This window comes from Pholcus phalangioides, unplaced genomic scaffold, assembly GCF_987345545.1.
Source record: "Pholcus phalangioides strain wild (caught in Gottingen) unplaced genomic scaffold, Ppha-v1.0 ptg000015l_1, whole genome shotgun sequence".
Lineage (NCBI taxonomy): Eukaryota > Metazoa > Arthropoda > Arachnida > Araneae > Pholcidae > Pholcus > Pholcus phalangioides.
This window is the reverse complement of record NW_028301608.1, coordinates 19,298,926-19,321,955: the sequence shown is the minus strand read 5'-3', so window position 1 is coordinate 19,321,955 and position 23,030 is coordinate 19,298,926. Positions and strand designations below refer to the sequence as shown.

Here is a 23,030-nt window from a genome sequence, read left to right as displayed (position 1 = left end):
GCTGCTCATTAACGAATTACCAGTAACGAAAGAATTTCGACGCTATTTCTAAAAAAGTTTAACACTTTCGACGCTATCTCTAGAAATAGCGTCACAGAAAAACGGTTGATATTTGAAAAAAATTACCAGCGTCTCTCTATTAATTCACTAAATCCCACTTGCGGGAAAAAAACCCCGATGTTATGAAAACATTATGAGCAATTATACATTTGAAAAATTATTTAAAAAAAAAAGTAATATATCTAGTTTTAATAAATTTTCAAAAATATATATGCACTTATTGCTGCATATGCATTTGCATATAATACGGATCTAGTCATTATATAAGGTGGTGCAAAGTAACTCCTAGGAGCGGTTTATTTTGCAATTGTGAATTTTAAAAAATTCACAATTTTTTTTTCAATTGTGATGGCTTTTTATGGCAACAGACCTGTTTTCACATCGTCTTAGAATATATATCAACATCATTTTCAAAAATCCTTTTACATAATTGCTATGTCTAGTGTGAGTTTTCCGTAATGATAACTCTCAAAAACGGTCCCGTGTGTGTGTGTTACGGTATCCATAATTTCAGAACTTTAATTTCATTTCATGAGTCAACGGAGAAATACGACTTGTGAATATGATAATTGTCATAAAAAAAGAAGTCAACCTACTTTTTTCTCTATCCTTCGCAAAAGGAATTCCTTCCAGATAGAAATATTTCTTTAACTTATATTATTTACTACTATAACTTCTTACTTCCAGTAATGAGAAATGTTGTTACGCATATTAATATTATCCTAATCTACTTTCTTATCAATGGCGTCACTAGTTTTTGGTGTCATCCATGAATATCAGTCTAGATATAACTGTTTCCGTTGTTTTCGGAAATACTTCCTCACGTAATAGCTATAGGAGACTAAAGTAATATTTCTTTCGAATATTTTTTCTTCAAACAAAATATCTAGGAACATCTGACATAATAGGGTGACCATATTTATTTCATCGAGACGAAAAAGAAACGTCGGGATTTCCAAACTATAACGTCACCAAAATACTATTATCTCTTGCATATAAATTGTACATTCCACTGCTTTTTATTTTTGGGGATTTTAGTTGTTTTTTTTTATACAAATTAATTATTCAAACATATTTATTCTATTCCAATCTCTCAACGGCAAAAAAAAAACAAAAAAAAACCGCCAGATAATACAGTGGTAAAAATAATTAGTTTAAGAAATTCAGAGGGGTTTTTTAAGCGTATAAAATTCACGGATTATACGCAGAAAAATACGGTAGCTACTTATAGTGGATACAACAGCCAATTGCTTTCACCAAGAAAATATAACCAATCAGCGGAAAATAAGGAGCAAAATTCCATTTAAATCTACTACAGCAAATCAGCAGTGAGTCTTACCGTAACATATCCATATAAAAAATTCAAATACGACAAATTTATTCGAGTTAAATACCGTATATACTCGTGTATAAGCCGTTCCTCCCCCCCCCCCCTCCACTTCAGGAACACCAAAACCGCAATAAATTGAAAACCCGTGTATAAGATGACCCCAAAAAAAAATCCGTGCATTTTGAAGAAAAAATTCTTATATTTTCATGCAAAATGAATAGCTTGCGCCAATGTACAATAGAAAATGTTTCAAACTTTTTAGTCCGCTTCATCTAAGTCTCCAAGCTCATGGTAATCCATGAGATCATCATAGGCAGTGCGGCATCTTCGTTTTTAGGATTTCAAAACACTAGAATTTTCGAGCTGCTGCAATATAATTATAAATTTGAGGTAATGATTTTGACGCATTCATTTCCTGGTGAAAAAAAAAAAAAAAAACATGGATATGTGCATATTTTTAGCTTTACATTAATCATTATTTTCGTCTGCAGGTACATTCAGTTGGAACTTTTTAATGTTCTGTCGAGCGATTCATCAACTCGTATTGATTCAGCTTCTCATTTGAGAAAAAAAACTAATTGCAGCAATCTACCCATGCGAAGATATATTTAGGAGAGAGAGAAAATTTAACTGCTCCTGCGGGGAACCGAACCCACGTCCTTTCACTTCCCGGGTGACCGCACTAGACTACAGAGGCACAACGAATATCTCCATCTTTCCTTGGAGCTCGTGCGCACTGAACGCGACCGTCCATGTACGGTCGGACCTAACTCAGGCCAAAGCTCACAATTGCTGACACTGCCACCAGATTGAGACTTATCCGAGGATGTCACTTTCCGCTATCTATACGGAGGTTTATAACAGCTAGCTGATGCGAAGATATATTTAAGAAAGAGAAAAAATTCAACTACCTTTGACCTGAGTTAGGTCCAACCGTCCATGTACGGTCCCGTTCAGTGCACACGAGCTCCAAAGATTGAGATATTCGTTGCCTTTGTGGTCTAGAGCAGTGTTTCTTAACCTTTTTTTGCCCGTGGCCCCCTTTGAACCATATTTTTTTTTCTCGTGGCTCCCCTGTCTTACACACAGAGTCTTCACCTCTCATCTAGAAGCAAGATCTTTTATATGTATTGAAATGATTTTTTCAGTGAATTTATGCTGAACTAAAATTTTGTAAAGAAAATTGGCCTCCAGACCACTGGCCTAGAATTTATTGATTTCCATGCTAGCCCGAGTTCTATCAGGACCGTCTCAACATCATGGGCCCCCCTAGGCAAAGTGATGCTATGGTAGTCCCATACTTAGCTGGAAATAAACAGCCTACATATTTCCTACTTATTTTCAAAATTAATTTTACTATAAAAAGATCATAAGGTGGGATCACTTATGGACATGAGGCGGGACTGACAGAGCTGCAGCCCGGGGCCTGATATGGTTTTCATCATTTTTTGTTTTTCACACTATATTTAATATAGAGGGGGGGTTTCGTCCGTGGGCCCCTTGAAGTATCCCAGTACCACTAGGGGGCCATATGGCCCCCGGTTGAGAATGACTGGTCTACAGCGTTCACCCGGAAAGTGAAAGGACGTGGGTTCGACTCCCCGTAAGGCACAGTTGAATGTTCTCTATTTCCTAAATATATATTCGCATCAGCCAGCTGTTAAAAACCTTCGTACGGATAGCAACATCATCCTCGGGTAAGTAATCTACCCTTCAGAAATTCAAACTTGTGAATTCAAAATTTTTAATAGGTAGTTAAGAGACTAAATTTGATGAATTTTTTTTTCTAGCGTTATTTCGCTATATTTTTCCCTTTGCTCTTACTTACATTTGACTCGTACAGGTTATCCATAATTAAACACTTTTTCAAAGCTGCCTACAGCTGAAACCAGTCATTAGAAAGTTAAGAAATTTTATGGATAGAGATGGGAATTTTTTTCAGCTTAAAAAAGTTCCAAGCATCACCACTAGCAAGCGTTTTATTAATCAATTATATACTTAGCCACTTTCAACTTGTACAATTTTTATACAGCTAAACATGTTCCACATGATTGCCATAATTTTCAGTTACCATCTCAAATCGCAAGATGGCGTGTTTCGCATTTGAACAAAGTGTGTGGTTGGAAATGTTAAGCATGTCAAGGGCTGAGTAGACAACAATCCTGTTCCTTCAAATTTTGTTATCATTTTTCAGAGGTTTTGAACATTGAATGGGTCTTTTGAATCCCCTTGAAAATCTGAATTTTCTATAGAGCAGCTACTACTACTTAACCATACATGCACCTCGTACACATTCCTCTTCAGAATTTCTAACAAATCAGCACATGCCTGAGAATGTGTGTTCTGAGTGAATATGTAGCCCTAACGTATCTATGTTGTAGAGTTGTGCTTGTTTCGTGTTCATGCTGCCATCTGTCTTCCATTTTCTGAAGTAAAGATGGAAATGCTTGAATTTTCATGTTATGTCAGTATTGTGTTGTAAGTCTGCCTGCTCTCTGCGGAGAGACATTTTAAATGGGAGACGACTCGCATTTGCACCTCGAAGCTGGAAAACTGCAGAAAACCAACTTCAGCCGATCACCACTGTGTCATCAATGGGGTTCAAACCTGGATCCTCAGGACGAGAGGACTGCACAGCGACCATAGAGCACCTACTGTGGAATCAGTATTTTGATAAAAGAATTTTATGAACAAAGCGCAATCTCATAAACTTAAGGTCATCGTGAGTAGCACAAGCACATTGAAAACAATATCTAAAATAGTGTTTATATGCACAAAAGTAGTATGAAATGATAGATTGTAATGTAGACGAGCATTTTATGGTAAAATGATATATTTACATTATTTCTGTAATGTAGATACATATAAATATCTCTTTGAAAGTTAAGCTTTATAACAGCTGCTACGTAACGTTAAAAAAAAAATATATATAGTACAGTTTCCAACTAATATGCCCTCTGATGGCGATATTTGGAACTAAAACAAATATATTTTCCGCTGAAAGAAATTCCCATCTCTTTAATTTCATCATCCATAAACTTTCAAACTTTCTGATGACTGGTTTTGGCTGTGGGCAGTTTGAAATAGGGTTCTTTGATTATGGATATCCTGTAGTTACATATATGTATGATCTTGAAGATAATTATAAAAATACTCATTCAATATCATACTCACTAACCATGCTCTGCAATAGTCTTGAATAAGCATTTTATGGTCCATCTACCCCTACTAGAAATTCAACACGTTCTAGAGAGAGGAAGGGAGAATATCGTTTGCACATACAAATATCACCACCATAAATCAATCATTTTAGTAATACTTTTTTTTTACTTTACTTTTCATGGGTTTTAATTTTATTATTTGATTAGACGTCGATACAACAAAATACAGATGAATTTTTTTCTTTTCACATCAATCAAATATGTGAAGCTTTTAACCACTATTAAATACTATGTAACATATGCAATATATTAACAAATACCAGAAATGGACCAATGGGATCTTCTAAGACAATTACAGCATCTGTGAAAAGCCATCATTCACAAACTTTGAAACTTTTATATTGAATAAACTTTATTTTATAACAGTTAAGAAATGATACATTTCGTTTATATCTGCAGTATTAAGTATAGACAAATATTTGTTCAATTGTTACAACACCAGAACAAGATTACCTACTGTAGGAAAGGTTTTAGAAAATTTAGTACACATTTATAAATATCTCTTCATCAATAAACTTGTAATCAATAATTGCAATTATACTTGATGTTTTATTCACCAAAAAAAATATCCTTTAGATAAATTTTGAAATCACTCTTACAAATTGGCTTCTGACTAGTAGTTGATTTGAGAATCTTTGTATCAAAATAATGCCTGATTAATGTATCACAGCAAATTTTGCATAAATATCCATACCTACACTAAAACTAATTCCCCCCCCACCCCCTAAAAATTGGCTCTTGCTTTCAATAGACCAAAATTTTAAGTGGTATATGCTAACAAATAAAAGTTTTTTTCCCTCATTGTAAATGGCTGTCTATAAAAGAAATTTATGTAACAAACTACAACTATAGAAACAATTATACATGGTAAGACCTTGATTAACTGAGGTACTTTTCATCAATTGATTTTAAAAATTAAGTGCAGTAAAGTAACTGGTGAAACATCTTGCATTGTGACAAGTGTCACAGAATGTCCACAGGAAAAATCTGTCAGAAGAATGTGTGATTGTCACAGAGTGAGGGGGAACTGGACCAGGAGGGAGTTATACAAACAATAGATACAGCTATGGGTTGGCTTAGGGCCGTATTCACCGACATGGTTTAAACCTATAGTTACAATTTTTGGATAAGAGATCAACATCGATTGGTTAAAACCTTGAATTTAACCAATCCGTGTCGATCTCTTATCAAAAAATTGTGACTATAGCTTAAACCATGTCAGTGAATACCGCCCTTAGGGATTTCCAACCCTCAACGATGCGGGCACTAGAAGTTTATTTTTTTCAGAGAAAGATAAAGATGAAACATAAGTTTGCAAGACTCTGGATGAGTACCACTGTGCTTCCTAAAGCATTCAAGAGTGCTACAGAAATCATTGAAAGACTATTTGTCAAAGTACAGTGCATCATTTGTGAAATATTGTAAATTGTAACACATTTCAGTAATTCATATATATATAACACTATACCACATTATGTTTATTTCATCATTTTTAAGCGAGCATTTTTTTTCATTAACATAGAATAGTTATTATAAACAAGCATTTGTGTAAATGTAATTTACACCATTTACAGCTCTACTTCATTTGATTCCAAAATTCCGTAGGTCCTGAGGTTACGGTTATTCAAGTTAGATCTGGTCCACATTAACTTGGATAATCTGGGCCCAACTGTACTTGAAAACTTGATTACAGAGTATTATTTCAAAACTGCTAAATTTACTAATTTACAAATTCATAAAAAGAAAGTTTAAAAAACATTACAAAAAAATTTATGAGGGAAATATGCAATTGAATTCAATTATTTTAAAATTAATAGTAAATAAAAAATTAACAAGTCACCAATATTCATGTTGATCAATGGACAAATCCAAGTGATAAGTTACAACTGGATAAGCAAAATATTACATCTCTGAAACTATAAGATGAATAAAAATGATATTATGTGAAAATACAAAAACCATATAAATGAGAAATGTATGAACTCTCTTATGTATCAGTTTTAATTTTGATTATTATTCAGAAAATATTCAGAGAATGTGGGACAAAATAAATATCTGTATTACTGTTACTTTTCTTTTATATATTATAATTATACAATGATAAAAACAAGTGTAAATTTTACAAAATATACTTTTTAAGAAAAACACAATATACCTAGGAGATATAAAAGTGTCATTTGTATGAAAGCCATTTGCATATGAGATACGATTACTCAAAATTTCTATAAAACTGCCGGTATACTAAGAATCTCTACATATGTCGTAAGTAATCTTCTCGTTTATCAAACTGCATAGGAATAGAGAAAGCTATACCACTTCAACTATAATTAGTTCATGAGAGCTATAAGGTTGTTTTCTCTTTAACTATCCGAAGAACATTTTCTACAACATCTGTGGTAGTGGCACTTCCACCAAGATCAGGAGTATGAACCTATAATTAAAATTAAGATTAAAATATTAAAATCTGCCATGGTAATCTCATTATACAGAGAATAAATTTCTATATAAAAGTAATTTTTGTATGAGAAATTTGTGATGGGATTTTCTTGGAATGTGTCTGAATTTTTCCTTATTTTTCAGAGCTCATAAAAACTGTGTAAGCAATCCCTTATGATTTGAAAAAGTTCTTCGGTAAAATGCATTAATTAAAATATCCATAATCTAAAATATAATACAAAAAAATATTTAAAAAATTTATCATAAAATAAAAATATATAAGCTATATGACAGAGGTCTTCAACCTTTTTCTATTCGCAAGCATTCCCTGTATCCATCATCAAAAGAAGAGCACCCTTTCCAGCATACAAATCCATTAAATCTGGATGCTTTCAATCCTAGAACGCAAATTGTACAAGGAATTTCATTGGAGCGTTGATCAAGTGCTCGCGAGCACAAAATCAGACACGAGCATTGAGCACTCTGGTGCTTCAGGAAGCACTGTGGTGCTCGTGAGCAACAGGTTGAAGATGCCTGCTATATGGAATTTTTAACAAAATAGTTTTAATATTGCATCTAATATTGATCTGCCTAATAAAAGTAATGGTAGTAACAAAACAGAATTACCTTATCAACATTGACTGTTTGGTAAATTGCATCATCAAGGATTTTTGCGTGTTTATTTAATCTAGAATAAATAAAATCAAAGAGGGATGAGAAAATAATTGACATCATTAAGATAATAAATAAAAGATGTCTATAATTAAAGTTGGTGTGTTTTCTGATCTAAGCTGTCTACAGTTTTAACCATGAATTAAAAAGCTATGAGGCATTAGGAATGTCTTAATAAAGGGATGGGAAAGAAATTTAGAGCAAAAAAAAGTTCTGGCATTCACCGCCAAAGGGTATTTTCTATTGCAAATTGCATTGCATGAATAGTTTTTGCAAACATGAAATGTTACCAACTGTTTGAGCTTCCTGGAAAAAGGTATGTGAATATCTCCAACGGAATCATTTCCTAGAAATAAGGAAAGCAGAGTCATGTCTCCAGTGGTGTAGATGGTAGCGTGCTAGCCCGGTTTGCAAGAGGGCCTGGGTTTGAGTCTCGGGGGGGAGGGGGGGGGGAGGCCAGATGACTTTTCTTTCGGAGTTCACCTTAGTGTAATATCCAGAAAATATCTATTTCCTTAGAACCATTTCCATTCTCATTTCTTCACATAAGAGTATGAATGTGCTGTGCTGGTGACTCCCTTTTACAAACACAGAAATTCTGTATCAAAAGAAGCTATATTAACATTTTCCATCTTTAAAAGGGGTTTTTAAATTCTCCCCACCCATTCTTTCGGGATCATCATTTTGGGAATTGCTGATCTAAAGCACAGAAAAGTGTTTTTGGTATTATAAATAATATGATACAATATTTCATGATAATAATTGAAAAAAAAAAACCATAGTATAAATATAAAAAAGAAAAAAATTCCTCACCCAAGGTGCTTCAATAGATCTACACTTGCATTGATCATTGCAATTGGATTGGCAATATTTTTTCCAGCTATTGTTTTTCCAGTATTTCTTGAGCCCTGTGAGTAGAATATTAAAGTTTTGTTTTCACATTGTCAGTGTCAGTTTTCATTGAGTGCATATTTTTAAACTGTAAGCCAATGTTCAAACATTGTAAATGTGAATATCTCCAAGCTTAAATTGATAAATAATTTCTATTAGAGCTAGATAAATTAATTCGCATGTTAGTGCCACAATTAAGAAATATGAATAAAGATATTGATATAAGTTTTGATGTACAAATATATATATATATGAAGTGCAGGGTTTATGGAATAGTCTGGTAATATGGAATACCAAGTTTTCTTCGCCTTCAGGTATGGCCATCAAATGGAACAGTGATAAACTACTTTAAAATACTCCCATGATGCTATGGAGTCAGCGTCACTCGGTTGTTACCATCATTACGGCTACTATGGAAGAAGATTTATTTTTTCCTACTTCTAGAATTTTGAACATTTGCATTTAAAGACAAAATATTCAAACGATAAAGAACCTGGCATTTTTCTGCAATTCTGGGTGCAGTTATCAAATTTTTTAACTAGGATAACTTTTATAAGCAGTCTAAAGAAATGATAGTCAGAATGGGTGAGATCTGGGCCGTAAGGAGAAAGCTCCAATACCTCGAAAAACAAATCAGTTATGATTTCACGCATATGAAAGATCATGGATGGGTGTGCATTACCATGCAACAAGAATACTTTATTTGACAACAGTATAACACAATTCACACAAAGTGTCAAAGCACTTTGTGTGAACTGCTGTTCGCTAGCAAATCCCTACAGCCAATCATGCACACTTCTACAAAGTAGAGTGCTGTCCCTGTACTGCAATGAAAACCTCTGATGAATTTCAGATCATGACACATCCTCCACCACTGCTCTTTGTTCCTCCTCTGTGCACATTACTTGATGCACAGAGGAGATATTTTACACTGACACAGGAGCAAGAAAAATTATTCTAGCGAAGTCAAACTGATAATATGACCACAATAGTATCAACTCTAACTTTTAGAGTATATATATACATGTACTCAGAAAGCTTTCATATATTGCTCCTTGTATTTGAAGATAAATGGTGTATCATCTAAGAAGTTTCATATAATATTATCAGCTCTTGAATTCAACAAAAATATTCAAGTTTTGATATTAAATATTACGAAAATATTTAAACAATTTACGCTATCGAATGTACATACAGTTTCAAACACAGCAAATTCTTCACCATAGTTTTGACCAGATGCAATTCCAGGTCCACCAACTAGACCGCAAGCGATATTAGTTATTATGTTTCCATAAAGATTTGGAAGAAGTAATACATCAAATTGATTTGGGTTTGAAACCAGCTGCAGAAATAAAATAAAATAAATTAATATAAAAAATAAATGAATGAATGAATATTTTGATAACAAGTTATACAAGTAAAATTAAAGAAAAAATCAAATACATGAAACTATTACCATAGTGGCTGAAATAAAAAAAACGGAACTTTAAAAATAATAATAAGCAGCTTTATAATTACTTGCATACTGCAGTTGTCAATGATTATGCTGTCAAACTTTATCTTTGGATATTCCTTGGCTATTTCTTCACAAGTTCGAAGAAACAACCCATCAGATAACTTCCTACAGCACAAGAATGATAAATATGTGATTTTTAAATAAAATATCATAAAGCATATGATATATTTCTCTGTAGATGAGAAATATATTTGAATACACATTTTGCTCTAAAAAAACAATGAAAACTCACATGATATTAGCTTTATGAACAGCTGTTACTTTCTTCCTTCCATGCTGAGTAGCATATTCAAACGCATAACGAGCAATCTCTTTAGACTTTATTCTTGTTATGATTTTCAAACTCTCGACTACACCTGGCACACCCTGAACAAGAAATAAAGTTTTTTTAAAGATAACATTTAGACAAAAAATTAAACGAGTTAATGGAAAATATATTGAAATATCCTTTTGTCAGCGTACATCGAAAACCTAACCGAATGATGACTGTGACGCACCTCATGTTCTAGACAACTGTATTCACCTTCAGTATTCTGGCGTATGAGAACAATATCGATGTCTTTGTGTCTTGTGGTGATTCCTGGTTGGCTTTTGCAATGAAGAACATTCACAAAAAGATTCAACTGCAAGCTAAAAATTATTTTACAAATCAATGCCAACATTCTGATTAATAAAACTTTGTAATAATTTTTATCAATAAGACGAAAATAAAACAATATATATATATACAGTATGAATTTTGAATTAAATGTTATTCGTTAATATGGCATTTTATTAGCATCTAAAATGAAAATAGAACATGCTTGAATATAATGATTATTGAGTGCAGGAATGTGACATATTGACTAAGTATTATAGTACCTACCATATTTATGTGTAGGGGTACATCTTACAAGCAATGAACTTTCTGTGTATTGTAAAAAAAATGAAAAAGACATTTTCTAACTTGGAAACTAAAAAAAATATTTTTCAATACATAATCGGAGATAACCGAAAATTATTTGCTTTATTCAGTTATTATTCCATTTATTATTATTTTTCTTTGTGGATCTTTTCTTATATTTTCCCCAGAGGAAAAAAAAGTTCTCACAATTTTATAACCAAATACTTTAATGAAAAAAACTTTTGGATTTGCTAGGCATCAAACTGTTACAACATTTTAAAAATGAAAAATGTTAAAGTTGAAGTCATTTCTAAAAAAAATGATGCCAATTTTAGAAAGCTCCGTGAAATCGGCCAAAATACATTTTTCTTTAATTTTGCAATCACTTCACACCCTTGCTAACTTAGACTCGTGATTCACAATAAAAAATTTAACAGGGCACATTCATACATTTTCAATTCATAGAAATATCAATACTTTGAAAACTGGTCAACCAGGTTGAAGTTATTTGATAAACTATGGCAAGTAGATAATTTCACAACTTATTATTTAATTTTCGATACCATTAACAAAGTTAATAGTTGAGAGGTGGGAACTGTTACTCCTTTCAACATGATTAAAGTACAAATGTACAAGAAGGAAAATAATTTACCGAAGCTCGACGTTTCTGGACTTGAAGTGGGGATTGTGGCCTCTCGTTTCTATGTTACCTGAAAAAAAAATTCCCACTTTTTTAAAAAAAGTAATTACTTCTGTAAATAATAAAAAGTAAAAAAAAACATTCAGATTTGGACTTATTCTGAATTGAAGAGAAAGAATTTTATTGAATGGTTCAACAGCAATTTACCTTTAAGGGCACACCCATTCCTTTTAACCGATATGATTGCTTCATCAAGGTTATCAACATTTTCAACAGTTGAATCCAAATGAACTTCTTCAAAATCAACTGGTATACCACCAACACTGAACAGAATAAACACAAAATAAGAACACAAACTTCAAACGTCCATTTTTTACAGACATCTTTCGAACATTTAAGGGAAAAAAAAATTCCCTCTATTTTTTAATAAAAACTGAATTTCACACACTGATGTCTCATATAGATGTGAGAAAACAAAAATATGAACTTTCGGATGACAATTCTATGAAAAATAAGTCAATCTTTGAATGTGATGATTCACATGAAGTGAACAATGATTGTAATTTTAAAGTGGCCATCTCTGACATACTCTTGAATATATCATCTAATAAATTATAAACAGATTCACGTGCAACTCTTAAGCAACACTTCACCAAATCATTTTAGACTAAACTATGTTTACCATCTCTGCAATGCAGAGAATACAAAGTTCAAATAAGGTAATACTAAAGCACAAATAATATAATGCCAGTGTACAACTGTACAACCCACACAGGTAAAGGGCTTACATCCCGGAAGGGACAGAGCCCGGGACGTGTCTGGTCTGACAGTGTACAACTGTACTTAGCTTCAGTTTTTCTTGCGAAAAAAAAAATTCATCGACCAGAATTAAAATTTTAAGAAAAAAATCTATATTTTTGTGGTGTATTTGGTACAAAATTTTAAAAAAAATAAAAATCGATTTCATTCAAATAAAATTCAGTTTCATTCAATAAACTGTTTCCACCTTAGTAATACTTACCGGAAAACTTCTCTTACATGTCCAAGAAGCTCAGGCCCAATTCCATCACCAGGCAGCATTGTAACCATAAAGCGGCCACCATACTTAGCTTTAAGCCTGTTTGCCTATGAAGAAAGAACAATTAAATGTTTCTGGCATGGGGAAAAAAATGAGGTGCAATTTAAAATTAAGGGTCTATTGTGTATTGAAGTGATTGACAATACTGGTTTGTTTGTGCATGCATTAACTGGTCTGTTGTGAAAGTAACCTCCATATTGCCGCCAGTTGATTGCTGTCTGTCTTTGAAAGGCAGTGTGTTAAAATTAGTGTAGTAATAACAAATCCTGTAGTTATGAATTTGATGAGGCGGAAATGCTTTGGTTTAAAATGAATTAATTTAACATTTGTATAACACGATGCGAAACATTACGAATGGTTAAGTTAAACAGACATTGATTCATGAGCAACCAGCGTCGTGATATATCTTATATACCACAGCACATAAGATCTTCCCTATATAGTCCTATACATAGTGGATTATGATGTCTCGATGACATCAGCACAACGGATTGATGATTCTAGCATCCAATTTGCATATTGAATCACAATATCCTTCTCCTCGGGCTACAGTGGTACAAAGCTCTTGAATGTTGACAGTTTTCTGATGGTTTGTTTAGGCTACACCATCTAAAGAAGAAAGAAAAATTCACGGCCGTGTCTATGACACAGCCTGCCCTAATTTTTTTATAATTCTTCTTAAGATTTTTCTGCAGGAGAACTGATTGTTCTGTGACATACTTCACAATTTTTGATTTATTCTGCCAGGACCGCAACTAGATGGGGAAGGCAGATCTGATCCTGGGCACTGTGGGGGCAGGGCACCAATTCACCTTTCTATTGCACCTTCTACATTACACTGGGGTGCCAAAATGTGTGCTCGTACCAGCTGACAAAGTATTTAGTTGCACCCTAGATTCTGCTTTAGGGATCCCTACTACCTAGATTTCTACCACAGATTTTAAAAACCATGTACGGAAAACTAGAAAATACAGTATATTTCATGGAAATCAGTGTATTGTTTCAAACTGAAAAAAATTACTTACTGGAAAGGTGGTAATATCATTTCTATTTCCATATGACGGCTTCACATTACCCTGAAAAGTAACACAAAGTCCTCCATAAAGAAACTAATACATAAAGATGACATGATATGTTGAACTTATTTTAAATTCATCAATTACAAAACTTTGCGGAAATTCTTTTTGTTCAAGTGTATATGAAATATACAGGGTGATCATAATTAAAGTTCCCATACTCTGAGTAGTTGTTCTCACAAACTGCTTATCCGAATGCAGCCAAATTTTTAAAAAAATATATAAAAATTGATGCTCTTTATTGCATTTCATATTTTTCTATGGAACACATAGTGTATATATATACCAAGTTTCAATGAAATACTTCTACCCAGAATAGACAGAATTTCGGTATACCTACTGACACTGCTCAGACCTATGTAGCGCCCATTCTGGAGGGCGTATTCCATTGAAACTTTACACATACGCATATATGGACCATGGAAAAAAAGAAAAGGAAAATTCAATACAAGAAACACCACTTTTGGTTGCATTCGGATGAGCAGTTTGTAAGAAAAACTACTCTGAGTATGGGAACTTTAATTATAATCACCCTGTACTTGAGTCACAAATGCATCAAACAAATAGAAGCATAGTTCGCCAAAATTCTAGAGAAATTTATGATGTGTAGAAGCTATGATAACACTTACTAAAAACATACACTTGAAAAAAACACACTAACTTAGGAAAAAATATTCTAGTTATAATGCGTGAAAAGACATTTATTGTTAACAGAGACAGTTCACCATTACAGTGCATCCCGCTTATTAAGTTTTTCAAAAACCATCATGAAAAACATTGTAAATGGGAAAACGCTTTAAACGCTGAATCTTAATGAGAATTAAATTGAGTCTGGAATATGGAAATTGGTTCTACCAAGTGGGAAAACATTCCAAGCAGGAACGTTATAAGTGGGACCAATTGTATTATGAGATGAAATTTAAAAAAAGATGGCATTGATATCATTATATCAGGGTCCGACTATACATTCACGACACATACTATACTCATTTGGAATTTTTTTCACATTTATCAAATTCATCAATTACACTAGGGTATGTATAACCACATGAAAAGGCAATAAATTTCAAGTATTTATGAAATTTACAAATGACACTTGGGTATTATACATATTCGCAGGTAAAAAAATATAAATCTATCAAACTTATCAAAACGATTGGTAAGTATGCACAGGTACTGGTTATTACGTTTCATAACCGATTTATTACATTTACTGTGCATATTGCATATTTTTATGGAAACTTGCCAGCAGTATCAAATAGCATGAGTGGTGCAATGCAGTGGTTAGATGCTCGTCTTCCACTATGAAGGCTGCCGCTAATGTCCACAGGTTTGAACCTGGACAAGAACATCTGGAACAAGTTCTTTACTTTCCTTCAATAGATGGCGCTTTCATTTTCCACCCAACTCCACCGGTAGAAATTGCCATATGACTGGAGTTGGTGTGTAGTAAAGTAGTAGTAACAAATGTGAAAGGTAGTGGTGGTGTTCAACCCTATCCAACTATGCATTGTTACATTATTAGATTTTTTTTTAAGTTTGCACCACCCCTGGGCGGGGGGGGGGATTTTGTAGGGCAGATCTGAGCACTCTCCTGAATTTTATTCAAAATTTAATATTTTTTACATGAAATTCAAACAGAGCACCCAATGTGTTTTGTAACAAGGAGCAGAGCAACCAAAGGTCTATAACGCTTCCGAGACGCTCCCGATTGGAATATTAAATATTTCGTGGCACCCCGGGATGCTTCTCACGGAAGCCTAATGTATTCCGCGGCACACTAATTGAGATTCAAAACAATTCCCTCGGGTATTTTGAAACACGTGACAACAATCCAACAGTTGCGATGAAAAGACCAACAAATAAACAAATACCACTTGGATAAGAGAACGATTTGTCTAATATTTAACCTAATTTAAACAAGGTGACCTTTAATTAGAATAAAATAGTTGGTGGGATTGTATAAAGGTATGTTTTTTAAAATATGGGGGAAGAAATAAAAGTGAAAAATGCGTCACCTCTGTTTTGGCGAGGAGCCCAGCGACGGGTGCGATTTGTTTCAATTGCTTTCCCGTTAAAAATCGACAAAATCCCGAGTTCAACATTATTTTTGTTTACAACGAGTAGACGACGGTATCGAGGACTGTTGCCAACTCTAAAATACTATATATACAGGAGTAGAGCAGAAAAACAACTAACTATGCATGTTTAATGACGTCAGAGTTACATTGTGGTGGTGGCCATAGTAAGAATTAAGGCGCCTGTATAACTGGTATCTCAAGGGGATTCAGAATATTTCTGCTTTCTTTATTTCAAACTTGGCACAACTCCGGCCTATTGCCATGGGTAATTAACTACCAAATGAGTTTTGCCGGAAGCGTAAGTGCGTATCTAGTGTTGTGTCTGATTTTATCACTGCTGCCATCTATATTTCATAAGTGAAGTGTTGATTCAATATTTGTACCATTGTAAGCCTGTTGATCCCTGTGTCGAGACTTTTTAACGGGGAGATCGGCTCTGCCTCGAGAACCACAGAAAACCAACTTCAGCCAACCACAACTGTGGCGAAGGTGAGGTTCGAACTCGGGTCCTCACGATGCGAGCCTGTCACTATGACCACCACAGTGGCGGAATATTTTTGCTACATCAATGGCTCCACAGGCGTCAGCTCCCCCTCCCCCCTCCACCATTTCTATCATAACCAACAGAAACATGGGCGGAGATACGGGGCGGAATTGCCCCCCTCTCCAGCATCAAAAGTGGAGTAGGCAGATCTAATGTATATGTGTATATGAATTGACATCATCATCATCACCGTGCCCTCTCAGCAATAATGACCTTTCCCCCTCAGACTTCCAAGTCTATCTCCACCTATGAACAGAAATATTGGGTTCGAGAGTCCCCTCATCCCCCGTCGCCTCTGATGTTTCCAATACCGGAACTTTTACGCCCAAGTGATTCCCAAAGTGTGGGTTGCGGTTTCCAATACCGGAACTTTTACGCCCAAGTGATTTCCAAAGTGTGGGTTGCGATCCCCATCGGCGGTCACGTGAATGCAATCGTTCTCACACAGGCAGGGAGGATCTGGTGCCCCGGTTGCTGAAACAGGAGGGGCACCAAATTCATTGTATTTATGTTCAAAATAGCGGGTGGTGGGTGCGGAGAAATGGTCACTACCCCCAGTAGAAAGAGTAAATTTTCGTTTTAGTTGTGGTCTGCCGGCATTATTTTTCAATTTTTCTTGCACCTGCTTTCCCCGACATTAATCCAACGGCGTTACGTTGGGAATACTGGGTAACTCCCAGAGACAATTACCTGATCATTATGAGCTCTCCAATGAAAGCTAATATATGGTCAAGGCCGGAATTTGAATTCCGCTGACTACGCGGCCGCACTGAACAAGAGCGATTTTTTTTTATCACCAAAATATTAATCACTTTACACTCAAAAAATATCCGGAACCTACCTTGTGTATGATGAGCTTTTTGTCCCCCTCAGATATAAAATTTATAAAGCAAAAACTTCAAGCTTTTATCATCGTGGGGGGGGGGGGGCAACACGTGAAATTTCAACCTTTTATGAACTATGGGATAAGTTACTGCAGAAAATTTAATCACTGAATTTTAAAACAAAATGTAAAACTCACTTCCACTTACTATAATTGATAGAAAGATTTAGAGGAGACCCTCATACAACAGTGGATAGAAAATGGTTCATGATAAGTTGCTTATATTAGGAAAGCCCAACACTTACTCATCTAAAGAATTTCATGTAAAAGCTGACAAGTTTTTTTTTTTTTTTTTTTTTTGCAAATACAAACATTTTCCTATTATTTTTATATTATGATAATTAATTTCATATTAAATACAATTTTATGAAATAAATCTGTTGCAATAGACAATTGTATTAAACAAAAAAACTCAGATAATTATTTTTAACTTTTCTGGGACAAAATGACACCACCTCAGGCTGACATGAAATCTGAAAGTTTTGTGTCATCCTTTTATTCCAATCATACAATCACATATAAAAAAAAGTTTAGTGTCTATACCCGGATTTATCAAGCAGCATTTGAGTGTTTCGCATGGAGTTCCCCTCGACAAATGAATCTCATAAATTGTAGTGATCGAAGACCAAAATAAATAAAAATACAAGGCACATACAGTGAGGCAAACATCTAATTTTATTAGAACCTCAGATGTTCAATAGCTCATAAGCCCTTTGAACTACTTCATTGCTGAGTTTGGTTCCGTCATTAATAACCTGCTCTGAACCGACAACACAATTTTTCAGTTCACATCCACTTCCTATCCGAACATTATTGCATATGATGCTGTTCTGAATAACAGATCCTGCATCGATAGTGACATTATCCATCACAATACTATGAGAAACCTTTGCTTTTTCGTTCAGGTGACAATGGGCACCAACAACAGACTGTTTGACTGAAGACTTTGTCAATAATTCGCATTCATCTCCAACGATACTTCCTGGATCAACCTGAGATTTAGGAAAAGGTAATGGTTTACGTGGAACACCCATGATAGATTCTATACTCGAGGACATGTGTTTATTAACGTCCGCATAAGCAACTAATGTGTTCACTCTCACACAAAAACTCTCAGTATCAACATAAGCAAAACATTTAAGGGGATCATTCAGGTAGCTTTCTTGTAAATATTTGGCATTCATGTTCCAAGACGACAATTCTAGAGCCATCTTTTTCAAGTCCATAGAATCTGTATCGATGTTCTGAGAACTTGGTGTAGTTTTAGAATCTATTTGATCTACGGCATATTTCTTGTTGAACTGACTACTGACGATAACAGGAAGGAACTCCCCTTTCAAAGTCGACAAGTTTTTGCTGTTGAAAATAAAGTCCATCACACTTTTCTTCATTATATACAAGTGTGAATCAAGCAAGTCGCTACGAACTTTAATAAGTGGGTGCCGAGCCATAGTGGATAGCTTTACAGGCACCCCGTCTTCAAAATCAGCTTCAGAGTTGAAAAATATCAACCTTCCAATATCATCCATACCTATGATATCTTTTTCCTGAGTATGCTTCCCTTTGTGACCAGGCACTGGAAGGTTGGCCATGGTTTTTGAAAAATTAGCAAGCAAGATAGTTAAAGAAGAATCATATTTTCTGTGAAACACAATCAATTTCTTAAAGTCGAAATTAGTAACTAAATCACAGCTGACCACAATTACATCAGAATGGATTTTATCCTTAATGTGTCTCAAACTATCAGCAGTGCCCCAGTCATCATTTTTAGGAACACTTGCTAAATCTACTTTGATGTTGAGTTTTTCTAGAGCCTCCTGAATTCTCAACCTTTCAGGCTCGGAAACTATGATTATAATATCATGAATCCCAGCTGCTTTCAAAGCATGAAGACAGCACTTAATTAGCGGAACATTACCAACTGGCATCAGGCATTTGGGAATAGTGGACGTGATCTCCATAATACGAGATCCACAACCGGCGGCCATAACCACTGCTTGAATACTCATCGTTGAGGAAATGACAAATCTGCCTTCGAATAGACAAGAATGAACAATTAGAAAATAGGATGATATTATATGAGATTTAACACTGTTCAGACTTTGAAAACTTAAAGCATTGTTCATAAAAAAAAAATACTGCAGAAGCAGAACACCATTAAGCTTATTAGCATAATATTTCATATTGCCTTAGCTTTTTCCACTGGAATACAAGTCTAAATGTCATATTATGAATAATAGGTCCATAGTAACTGGATCTCGCACCTTAATTTGGCCAACCAATTTCAATTTATCATTTCATATAAGAAACCTCAGTTGGAAAAAAACTTGATTTGTATAAGATACATGAGTCGTTTTTTTTTCTCATTTTTTTTAAAAACAGTGGTGACACTGCTGTAAAAATGGAATGCACTGGAACTAGGCACAATGTTGTTATTTACACCGCATCTACCCTTTCTTGCAGCAAGTTAACTTTCCACTTTCACAACATGCACATGTGAAATGACAAAAAGAGCAAAGACTCTTAAGAGATACTTTCTCCAAGACCTAGAACTGCAGAAACTTAAATCCTGAGTGTGTGAATGATGGTAGAACACTCTTTCCAACCCCAAGGAATTCAACAAATCAGTCCCATCGTGTGCTGCATACACTTGAGCATTCATTTGCACCGATTTTGCTTGTGTTTTGTAGGAAGATGTAAATGCATGCACATCTCCTAAAATCATTGATGACATTTAAGCTACGGTCAAATTTTTTTCAAAATTGAAAAGAAAATCTTAGAATGCGAAAGAAGTAGCCACTTTCGCAAAAAAGCGTACAGGAGGTACAAAACGAGTAGACATCCATCCATCAATCATTAGCATTTATCTAAAGCTTTTTTTTGCATTTTTGGGAAAGAAATTTTTTATCTAACTTAAACCCTGCATTTCATTTCTGCTACAAAACCACACACATTCTAAGAAGGAGGAATTTCTGACAAATTGTCTGGTGTATGCCAGAAAGTGCTGTGCATATGTTTGTATGTGTCTACTTAACATATTTATAATGTCTGAAGAGTGCATAATGTATGTTTAAATAGAACTGCTGCTACTACTACTATTACTGACCACACTGCACTCCAATCAATGTTTAAACTGTGAAATCTTGCTCCCGGATCGGAAGTGAAAATAGAATATGCTCAAGTTTTTCCATTTTGTAGGTATTGCGTTGAAAGCCCCAAAGCAGAATGTTTTGTATTGTTCTGCAATAAGCCCTTGGCTGACTTCTAAATGTTCTGCAGTAAAATGTAAAATTTCATTTCAAAACGTTCTGAAATGTTCTGCAGCAAAAATCCTCATAATAGTGTTTTCTGCATTTCTCTTAAAATTCTCCCAGATTGTTCCGTGACATATGTTACAGATTTTGGCATATTCTGCTCTTGAGAGTCTTTTTTTTTTTCAAACTGAGCACAACTCTGGTCTATCGCCATGGGCGATTTACTACCTAATGAGTTGTGCTGGAAGTGTAAGTGTGTGTACCTAACAGTCTGAGTGCATATCTAGTGTTGTGTTTGATTTTTCAGTGCTGCCATCTATATTTCAGAAGTGAAGTGTAATGACTGAATACTTGTACTGTTTGTAGGTCTTTGCTCTCTGTGGCAAGACTTTTTTCTGGGCAGATCAGCTCGCATTTGCGCCTCAAATTTGGGAACCACAGAAAACTAACTTCAGCCGACCACCACTGTGGTGACGGTGGGGCTTGAACCCAGGTCCCTGCGATGCAAGTCTGTCACTTCTTTCTTTCTTTCAAACCGAGCACAACTCAGGTCTATCGCCATAGGCAATTTACTACCTAGTGAGTTGTGCCGGAATTGTAAGTGTGTGTACCTAACAGTCTGAGTGCGTATCTAGTGTTGTGTATGATTTTTCAGTGCTGCCATCTATATCTCAAAAGTGAAGTGAGTGATGTGTAGTGACTGAATATTTGTACTGTTTGTAGGCCTGTTGCTCTCTGTGGCGAGACTTTTTAACGGGGAGATCGGCTCGCATTTGCGCCTCGAAGTTGGGAACCACAGAAAACCAACTTCAGCCGACCACCACTGTAGCGACGGTGGGGCTCGAACCTGGGTCCCCGTGACACGAGTCCGTCACTATGACCACTCCACCACCACAGTGGCACGAGTCTGTCACTATGACCACAGCGGCGAGGTTGAGTGTCTGCTGTCTGCTAAGAGACATTTTTAAGTGGGACACTAGCTCAAATGACCACCTCCAAGTTGGATAATCACAGAAAACCAACTTTGGCTGACCACCACCTTTGTGAAATGAAGCTCCTCCGATGCTTACATGACTGCCACCATATATAAACAATTCTTTCTTTCTTTCAAACCGAACACAACTCTGGCTTTTTACCTTGAGCAATTTATTTACAGATCGAGTTGTGTTGGAAGTGTGTGTGTATGGGTATCTAACAGCCTAAGTACGTGTGTTGTATCTGATTTTTCAGTGCTGCATATTTCAAATTGCGAGGATTCGAAGAGTAATGATTGAATATTTGTACTGTCATAGGCCTGTTGTTCTCTGTGGCGAAAATTTTTAACAGGGAGATTAGCTTGCATTCGCACACCTCACACACATTCTTCTGCAGAGTTTAATAATGAATCAGTACATGGAGGAACCTGTGTGTGTGTGTGTGCATGGCCCTAACATATCCATGTTGTGCTCAGGTGTCAAAGTTGTGCTTGTTTCATGTTCTTGTCAGTGCTTGCTATCGAGAACATGAAACAAGCACATGACTGTACACCGGCTAATGACAATGACACTGTACTACCATACAACCTCTTATAAAGTGAATCATTATCCAGCTCTGCTTCTTCTGTTTAAGAACGTTGTAAGTACAACATCAGACCACACAGTCACTTATTCTTTTTTTTTCATCATTACACATGTGCATTACACAGTGGGAAGGGAAAGTCTATTTGTTGTGAGACAGTATACGTATGTAACTAACTTATGATACAAAAGACATTGCTTGCCTCTCTTTCATGGCATTTATACATTGGAAAAGCAACAATTGCGTATAATTACAAACCTAATCTTTATAACTCAGTACATTGACTTTTTACCCCCCTTTCCCACAATGTCAACTCCAAAGTCTCATATTATGAGCTACTGAGAGTTTAGTTATATTTACTTTGTGACCTCACATTGATTGAGTACTTTACTACAAGTGATCTACGAATTGCCAGTATTTACCGTATCTGGCAGGTAAAGGATTTTTAATCAACACTTCACATGATATAATCAGTTAAATGTTAAATTGGTACAAATTAGGGATAATAATGAATATAGCAAAAAGCCATTCAATTATGGTTACAATGTTGAGGGACTGGCCATCTAGCAATGACTCAATGACATTGCGTAATTTCTATGTGGCCATCACTTTTAAGCGAGACAAAAACAAAGAGAAAAACATAAAATCCAGTAAATAAAATATTTTACCAAGCTTAATGGAAATTTGGATCAATTGAGTAATAAATCTGGTAGATTTTTTTTATTTTTTTATTTACCAACTCACGAGTGACTAGCTTGAGACGACTTTGACTACTTGACACACTCGTCTCAGAGAAAAATGCGGAAATACTGATGAAAATAATTTTCATCCACTAAATTCAGGAATTTCATTTTTATAATTATCTTTCTTTTGCCTATAATATGTGCTCAATTATATTTTATAGTTCT

General features: G+C 35.0%; 2 protein-coding genes across 3 annotated transcripts; both read right to left on the bottom strand.

Moving 5' to 3' along the window:
- Positions 1-4,719: 4,719 nt before the first annotated feature.
- Positions 4,720-15,964, bottom strand: LOC149075619 (isocitrate dehydrogenase [NAD] subunit gamma, mitochondrial-like). Its single transcript, XM_089243104.1, has 12 exons — positions 15,822-15,964; positions 13,753-13,803; positions 12,671-12,774; positions 11,857-11,972; positions 11,662-11,719; positions 10,624-10,756; positions 10,359-10,492; positions 10,129-10,231; positions 9,806-9,952; positions 8,533-8,627; positions 7,675-7,735; positions 4,720-7,042 (listed from the first exon to the last, which is right to left on the bottom strand). Exons 1-12 carry the CDS (start codon positions 15,906-15,908, stop codon positions 6,953-6,955), a joined length of 1,179 nt encoding a protein of 392 aa, XP_089099230.1. The 5' UTR covers positions 15,909-15,964; the 3' UTR covers positions 4,720-6,952.
- A 1,999-nt stretch (positions 15,965-17,963) lies between these two features.
- Positions 17,964-22,887, bottom strand: eIF2Bgamma (eukaryotic translation initiation factor 2B subunit gamma). 2 transcript variants are annotated; one of them, XM_089243102.1, is made up of 2 exons: positions 22,791-22,887; positions 17,964-19,343 (listed from the first exon to the last, which is right to left on the bottom strand). In XM_089243102.1, the coding sequence occupies exon 2, from the start codon at positions 19,318-19,320 to the stop codon at positions 17,998-18,000; it is 1,323 nt and encodes a 440-aa protein (XP_089099228.1). In that variant the 5' UTR covers positions 19,321-19,343; positions 22,791-22,887; the 3' UTR covers positions 17,964-17,997. The 2 variants fall into 2 exon arrangements, with proteins under 2 accessions (XP_089099228.1, XP_089099229.1); XM_089243103.1 differs by having other exon boundaries at positions 17,964-19,339; positions 22,791-22,877.
- Positions 22,888-23,030: the final 143 nt, after the last annotated feature.